The sequence below is a fragment of the Lactuca serriola genome, chromosome 2 (genome assembly GCF_051521515.1).
Source record: "Lactuca serriola cultivar US96UC23 chromosome 2, Lser_US96UC23_V15, whole genome shotgun sequence".
NCBI lineage: Eukaryota > Viridiplantae > Streptophyta > Magnoliopsida > Asterales > Asteraceae > Lactuca > Lactuca serriola.
In genome coordinates, this window is record NC_136409.1 from 159,274,185 (window position 1) to 159,283,285 (window position 9,101).

At 31.7% G+C, this 9,101-nt stretch overlaps 1 protein-coding gene across 1 annotated transcript; it reads right to left on the minus strand.

Annotated features, from left to right (window-relative positions):
• Positions 1 to 2,563: 2,563 nt before the first annotated feature.
• LOC145087163 (cysteine-rich receptor-like protein kinase 3) lies at positions 2,564 to 6,265 on the minus strand. The gene is made up of 8 exons (XM_079025073.1): positions 5,795 to 6,265; positions 4,500 to 4,903; positions 4,269 to 4,394; positions 4,056 to 4,183; positions 3,749 to 3,959; positions 3,440 to 3,671; positions 3,185 to 3,338; positions 2,564 to 3,096 (listed from the first exon to the last, which is right to left on the minus strand). Exons 1-8 carry the CDS (start codon positions 6,178 to 6,180, stop codon positions 2,785 to 2,787), a joined length of 1,953 nt encoding a protein of 650 aa, XP_078881199.1. The 5' UTR covers positions 6,181 to 6,265; the 3' UTR covers positions 2,564 to 2,784.
• Positions 6,266 to 9,101: the final 2,836 nt, after the last annotated feature.

Consider the following 9,101-nt stretch of genomic DNA (forward strand, 5'->3'; position numbering starts at 1 on the left):
TTAATTTTTTGGTGTATCAGATTAGTTGAAAATTTTGGTGTTAATTTTCTCATTCAAATTCATAGGTAAAGCAATTCACAATTCACCATTGATTTCACTTTTAAGTATTAATTTTGCATATGTTTTCTAGTTCCGATTGTTTATCAACGGAAATTTTTATTTCATATGTTCTATTATTATCCATGCTGCTTTTGTTTGATCAAATTTATTATAATTTATTGCTTTTGATATAATGAAAATGTTAGACCATCTCTAAAAAGTTACTCGAATGGCATTAATAGGGTCAAGTTCTTATTGTCTTTTACGTGTGGTTTTGTGCAGGTTATGATGTTTGAAATAGAAGTAGCTGATCAGGCTATAGAACCGTATATAAATGAAAATGTTGATACAAATGATTTTGTAGAAGCAACATATGAATCTAAAGAACTTAAAGATTTCGGAGTGAACATTGAATTTGACGAAGATGATGTTAATGATGAAAGGATACTAGGAAAAGTTTTTGATACACCCAATGATGCCTATACATTTTATAATGATTATTCTTTTTTGCATGGCTTTGGAATACGTAGAGATGACACAGTTGAAAATCCTAACACAAATGAGCCTTTTCGGAAGATATGTCGGGAAAATTAGGGTTTGCGGTGGAGATCTGGATACCAGCTTGGATCGTGATATCACTTTCCGAACTGATATTTCTACCCTATGCCTGGGTTACAAGAAATTCAGCCTAGGATAATCCAAGCGGACACCTACGTTTCTTGGCACAGAAAACGTAAGCTATTATGCTAAAAGGTTATGTGAATGTGTGATGAAAAACAAGAGCTAAAAACGTCCATCTTCTGGAAAACAAATAACTAGGGCAACATCTACCGAAACCAATAATCAAATGACACGTGTCCATTTCTTTCTTCACAAGTAATGTATTGTGGAAGTTATTGTGAAAGTGATGTGTTGTCATGTTTTCATTGGTTCAAATATAAGTTGCCCTAATCCTTCATTTTCCATAGAACTCATTCCTAGATATATATATATATATATATATATGGTTAAATTCAAATGAGAACACTATTTAATGTGAGAACGTAAGAACATTATTTTGTGTTAATATTCTACTATGAATTTAATATTTATAGTATTGTAGTAATTATAATATGAATATATTCAATTTTATATTGCTATTCTACTTTAAAATTTATATATATATATATATATATATATATATATATATATATACGCAATAATTTAGTAAATTCTAATGTGAATGTTAAATATGTGATTGTTTATATATTCGGTGTTAAATAATGTCATAAAATTGTACATACAAAATTTTAATGTGAATATTAATGTGATTGTTCGTATATTTGTTGATGAATAATGTCATATCGTTGTATTTATAAAATTCATATTAGAATAGTAACATAAAGTAGTGTTCTCACGTTCTCACATTAAATAGTGTTATCATTTGAAATTAACCCTATATATATATATATATATATATATATATATATATATATATATATATATATATATATTAATTATGATGATGGTTATATTTAACAATTGAGGACAAAAATCGCATCAAACCGAAACGACTAGGGCTGACAAATATGTACCATAGAGAACCAACCAACATGTTACCAACCGAACAAATTAAATTGGTAGCCAAGTTGTTTGGTAGCCAATATGTTTGACTGGTAATACCATGCCAATTAAGTAGTATTTGTACGGTAACGGTATTAAATTTTGAATATCACGGTTGTACCATACCAACCAATATATATATATATATATATATATATATATATATATATATATATATATATATATACACACACACACAAAGAAATATGAGTTCTCATATCTTCATGTTTTAATTAGAATAACAACTAACAAGTCTTAGAATTACTAAACTAACACACTGACTGACAAATTTCTTGATACTTATTGTTTGATGTGCACGAGATCGGTGATACATACACTAAAACGTAAAAAGGAATACTAACTTATCATTCATTTTACTTGTACTGTTATCATTTGTCTCTTCTAGCAACTTGCTAGGGGTAAACCTCTTTTAATCCTTTTAGGGATTTCCGAAAAAAACATATACCACCAGAAGAGAGTGAAGCAACGACCAAATAAATGTTCACAAATTCAACTTGTATTCATGTATAGTACATATTAGTTAAAAACTTTGGTATATACCAAATACCAATATATACCAACCAAAATTGTTGGTAGCCAAATTAATTGGTACCAAGTGCACTTGGTACGGTACTGGTAGCAAAAATTTTATACCAACTATAGTTGGTACGATATACGGTTTGAAGAAAAAAAACTCGATACCGCACCAATTCCACCCCTAGAAACGACTGCTCATGGAAATGAAATGCAAAGTTGGATTAACATTGTAGTTTTACTATATCACATGCAAAAAACATTCATGTAATTCAATCAAAATTAAAACATTTAAATGTCAAGTTTGAAGTATAACTGCATGAAAAATCACATCAATATCTCCTTTTGATGATAGACTTAATTAACTTATGGAATACGCCAAACCAAGGAAGAAAAAACTCCATAACAGTTTATTGATATGCGTTTACACGAATCAAAGCATACGAAAGATCATAGCATGATCAAATTTTACATATGTTCGCAGATTCTACACATTTGCGTTTCCATTCCTATATGAAAATTAGAGTACTATCCATGAATGCGTACACTTAAATCTCAAGGTAAACTTCATACTACTTCTGGATCCATATTGCCACATCAGTAATGAAATTAACGTCCTGTTAATTCTGTAATCGTAGCATCAGCATTGCTCATGGACAAAGTAGTGGATGTGGAGTTATCAACTTGTATCCTTACATCGTTAAAATTGACATTTTGTCTACTTGGTGGGTTTTGCACGCGTGATCGATCACTTAAAAGCATCACCACTTCAGACATGGTTGGCCTTACAGAAACCGGTGACTGAGTGCACATTAGTGCTATTTCTATGACTTTCTTTATTTCTTCTTCTCTATATTCACTTGGGTCTAATGTCTCATCAACTAACTTCAAGTGCATGCGAGTCTCATACAGATTCCAAGCCTGTTACCACACATTAACTCGAGTTACTAGTTAAATCATTAGCTTGATAAGTTAAGTAAAGTTATAAGTTAAATAGCTTCAAGCTTACGTGTTCTAGAAGGTACTGTTCTCCAGCTGATTCATTTGGGACGTCTGTGCATCTTTTTCCGCTAATAATCTCAAGAACAACTATACCAAAACTGTAGGTGTCAACCTTCTCTGACAACTGCCCGTTAATTGCATACTCTGGTGCTGTATAGCCCCTATAAGTAATTAACAATTTGTTATTAATTAATATTCTCCTCTTCAATTCCTTAAACTATACAAAAGAAGTATTTTTAAGTATATCATATTAATTACTTACAAAGTTCCAGCAAATCTTGTGCTAATATGTGTCTGGTCTTCAGGTAGAAGCCTTGCCAATCCAAAATCTGCAATTTTTGGCTGAAAATCGTTGTCGAGTAAAATGTTGCTTGGTTTTATGTCTCTATGAATGATGGTTACATGGTATTGTTCGTGTAGATATGCTAGACCCCTAGCTGTGCCAAAAATAATATCATAACGTTGTTTCCAGCTAAGGTTCCCTTTTTTGTCACCTATATCAGAGAAGAAATTAAATAGAAGTTCACTTATTTATATACTTTCTATCATTAATAAATACCAATTTAATTACCGTATAGGTATTTTTCTAGACTTCCATTTGCCATGTACTCAAGAACTAGAAGTAGTTCTGGTCCTTTGCTACAACATCCAAGAAGACGGATAAGATTTCGGTGATGAACATTACTAATAACCCGTACTTCACTCTCAAAATTGTCTTTTGCATTATTGGAACCTATGGCTAGTTTCTTCACTGCAACAATGTTTCCACCCTTTACGATTCCCTACATAATACAAGAAGCATGTTAAAAAAATAAAATGAGTTGATCAGAAATAAAATCTGGCAAATAACAAGTAATGTGAAATAAAAAGTTAAGTACCTTGTACACATCTCCAAAGCCTCCTTCTCCAAGTTTATTATCCTCCTTAAAATCCTTTGTAGCTCTTTTGAGATCATTGTAGCTATATGCCATTGGGCCTTGCAATTCTGTTGCCCCATGTAAGTTACCTGGTAGGTTAATTGGAAATTAAATCAGTTTAAAACGGTGATCAACTTCAATATAATTGTTTACAATTTAATCGACAATTCATACTTCCTGGTGATGTTCTTTTCTTTGATCGACGATACCACAAAAGTATAAGTATTATTAGCAAGATAATCAAACCACCTACACCTCCAACCACACCTCCGATAATGGCTCCCTTGTTGCTTGAACCTCCTGTACATGGAAATAGCATGTTGATGCACTTGATATTGAATTCCTTATTTTCAAAACTAATGTAATATTTCAAGAAAATTATCATAGGGTTTTCAGAAGTTTTACCATCTTGTAAAAACGGCGTGATATCCATAATTGTATTGTTGGGGAAAAACGGAGAGGCTGAGTACCTCATAAAACACCCAGAATCAACACCTCTCCCATCAGTAACATCAGTTGCACAACTTTTTATATTAGCGTATGCAACTTGTAAGCAAGCACCACAACCATCGGATGTTACAGTAGGGGCGCACTGCGCGATACCATAAGCTGTACTTGTATTGGTGCCATTAACGGGTGCTGTGGCGGCAGCAAAGAAACCAGGTATTTTAGGTGTGGCGATAGAAAGATTAGATAATAATCCATCCACTGTGGTTTCAAAACCGCTTTGTCTTGATGAAGTACGATTACCACATAAGCCAACATTTCCGGGCAATGTTGTTTGATCGTAGAAAGAATTACTCTCGTACCTTAATCAAAAGAATCAATGTTATTTTCAGAGTTCTAATTGATGTTACAAGAAAATTTAATGGTGATCATTAATATAAAATGAAAATGTAAGGACTCAAATGTCAGGAAATGAAAACCATGATATTAAAATGAAAATTTTTAATGTGATCTTGATTATGTATAGTTTTTCCATACCAACCCCACCAATCGTATGTATATAAGTGGTAGCTATTTGTAGCCCTTCAATGAAATCTTATCTATAAGCTTGATTAGGGGAAACTAACTCCCAAAAATTTATCTATATAAGCATATAACATGGAAGTTTCAAACCATATATTATCGTAATTAAGTTCTTTTTTCTTGTTACTAGCTTAATTCTTATTGATTTATGTATGTTATACTTTCATTTTCGCTGATAAATAAAAGCTTGTGATATCTGCTAGATAATAATAATAATAATAATAATAATAATAATAATAATAATAATAATAATAATAATAATATTGTATAAAATAACAAATTTGGAAATTGAAGAGTGGAATAAATTTTGGAAACGACTTAAATATATCTCCGTTTCTGGAAAAATATTTTCAAAAGCTAGTTAAATATATTATTTTGGGTAAAACTAGGGGAAAAAAATTCATATTCAACATCATGGATTGTTTATTCAAGAAAATAATCGTAATCAATTCTGAGGAATAAAAATTTGTATTATATTAGAGACAAAAGTAGAATGTTTGACTTTACTTCTATTTGATAGAAACAAACCAAGGAATCGAAAGCCATTCAACGCAATACAGAGCTGTATAGTACAACCGCTCGTTGCATCATCATAGATATTTCCAGATTGGCTGCTCTTGCTTCATAGTCTATGTATTCACAATATGAATAAAGTAATATAAAATGTTCACCTGAGAAAGCAGCCGTCAAGTACAGCTCGGCCACCGTTGGCACCAGCGCAGTAACGTATTGACCTATCTGCAAAATCAAAACAAGCCACACAGTCTCTCGTCGACATGTAGTTCCTGCACTGACCCATTACGTAAACTGACTCTGAATTCCTCGTGTTCTCTGCGGTTGCAAAGTAGGTGTTATTGTTCGACAATTGTCTTCGGACATCTTGGAAAGTAGAGTTAAGATTGGCGTAGAAATTTTGGAGGTTGGTGGCGTTGACTAGGCTGCAAGCTGTGATTAGTATGTTTGTTTGTGGTTGTGATGTCGCCGGAGTTGTGAGGAAGACCATGAACATAAAGGCAACCAACACCATCTGCCACCTATAGAACCACCACCTAGTCATGGCTTGTTCTTTGTTCTTGCCACAAAGTGGATTTTAAATTCAGAATGCCTGCTTTTGATTTTTGGGGTAGTAATTATATAAAGAAGCAGAACTTGACCAAAGTCACCAAACCATTAACGATATCCTTTTCTATAATAATAATAATAATAATAATAATAATAAGGAATAATATTATTGTGTGCCTATCTGTGGAAAGGTGTGACTAGCTATGTATGGAATATTTATCTATTCGTATGTAGGATATGTGTACGATGGGTTTGTCGTTTCATTCCCCAAGGGGTTTGGTTCGATGTCCTCTCGAAGATGGAATTATGCTAAATATCTTGGAGCTTATAAGATCAATATGTATATCTTAGCTTAGTGCTCAAAACAATATAGAAAATGATTGGTTAAAGTCAGAGCCAACCCTTAGGAGGTTGGGAGTGTGCGACTTTATAGGGTTGTGTTGTGATGGAAATTTCTGTTGGAAATCCGTCGCTAAAGGCCCACAACAGATCATCGATGGAATTAGCGAGGGACTTGATGACAAATACAAGGAAGTTAGCGACGGAATCAATGACATATTAACTTGTCGCAAAACACTTTGGAATCCGTGGTTTCTGTCGCAGTTCTATCGTTGATTATTTGTAAATGAACAATTTTTTTTTGTTTTTAATCATAGACACTGATGTAATTAGAAACGGTTTATTAGGTGTCGAATATTACCCTAATGTTGATGAATTTTGTTTATATATAAAACATTTATATTTAAGGGATAATTTTTAGTATTCACAAAAGGCTTCAAAATCAATAGACCATAGTGGTCGGAAACAAAAGAAAATAGTTGGTAAAGAGAGACAAAAAGAGATGCTATGATTTTTTTACTAGATAGTAGAAAGAAAAAAAAAAATACAAGACGTTAAAGGAGATTACGAGCATGTTACTGATTTGCTTTAATTGTGTGTTACAATGGCCAAATACAACTTTTATTTATAACCAAATTGTAATAAGAAAACATTTATAGAATAAATTGCAAAATTGGTCTATGTGGTATCCAAAAAGTCCGAGTCTTGTTTTTTTTTTTTTTTTTTTTTTATTTGGATAGCCATATAAAATTGAAAGTTTAATGCAGATTTGATCACTCGAGTTAACTGCCGTCTAAAAAAATGACTTGAATTGGACCTTTTGGGACACCATCGGGACCAAATCGACATGGAAGTTTGGATATTGGATTGACCATGTGAATGAAAAACAATAGACTTAAACTGCATTTTTTTGGGATACCATAGTGATCAATTTTGCAATTTACACTATATTATATCTCTTATCCTCTTGAAGGACTAAGGTGGTGTTTATTTTTTGTCCATAGATCTTTCTGACCTCTTCTGTTTGTGCGGCGCAGACCACGCGCAGACATTAGTCTTCGCAGACTGTTTGTTTTTTTGAAGGCTGCAGATGTATAAATGTCTGTGCGCCCTCTTCTTGGTGTAGATATGGACCAAAGTCTTCTAACATTTTCAGACATCTTCTAGCCTAAAAATACATATATACTTTTTTTTTGGTTTTTTTTTAAATGTATATTTATTCCATCTTTATTAGTGATAAGCCATTTGAAAAAAAAAAAGTTACAATACTTAAAAAAAAGTTCGACCACACAAACATGATATTTTTGACAAATTTATAAATAATAGTTTATTAAAATAATGATCGTTGAAATTGTTTATATAAATATGAAAAAAAAAATATATTCTTATATTTTTTGTGCCGAATTTTATAAAACATTATTTAATAAAGCATCGTCAATTTCTTAGAAAAAGTATTTATGGCGCATTTTTAATTGATTTAATTGAAAAAATCGAAGTTTATTTCTATTCATTTATATATCAAATTCTTTAATTCATAATTACAATGTTTAAGCATAACCTTGCGATCAAAATTGTTGGTTTTTATCAAATATATACGTTAATTTATACCATTTTTATTTTCACTTTTAATACAATAATATATAAAAGTTGATTTAGATTTGTTAATTATTTATAACAAAGTCATAAATATATTTAAAATTTTCTTTGTAGTTTAAAACTTCAGTTTATTTAGGCTTTCATTTATTTTAATAGCATGTAGATGTTAAAAAAAAAACAAAAAGTCTTCTTTTTTCAGGCTGTAGACGTTTGGTCCACCTCTTCTGCTGCAGAGGTCTATAGATGTGGTCCGCAGACTGTAGACATTTTACCTTAGAAAAAACAAACACCTAAATATACAATTAAGGAAGTGTGTCGTTTATAACATTTAATATCACATTTCCCTTAAACTGAACCAAACTCGATATTTGTTATGCTAAATATGTTTTTGCATTTCATCGTGCTGCATGTGTGTCAAAGCCTTTGTAAAGAAGTATGCGTATTAATACTTTGAACTGACATATTTAACTATAATTTTTCTACTCTTACACTCCCGTATAAAGTGAAAACATATGTCAATTTGCTTTCTTCGAACATTAAAAACATGACTCTTTATTAAAGAAATTGTCTACTTGTTATCGACATACAAACTGGTAGGTTTTATATGATGTCCCATATTCTCCTTTATAAGACTACAAAGACAAATGGCTTGCCATGGCGCCTTGGTGGCTAACATGAATTTGACTTAACATATGGACAAAGTCATGGTATTTTGCTTTTGAGTTTGGAAACTTTTTGTCGAAACAGAAAATGAATTACGCGAAAGCCTACTCGCAATATTCCAGCGAGCACTCCTGATTTGATCTCCTTTGCAGTAAAAACCAGCCCTCATAGGGATTTCCAGGGAAGGATTTATGAAGGACCCAAAACTTTCATACTAAATACATTGTTACTCCAAAACATGCTACATGAATATTCATAAAACAATATTTTACATTGATAGTTTATTTACATATACTGGATACAAACCGACTATTAAGA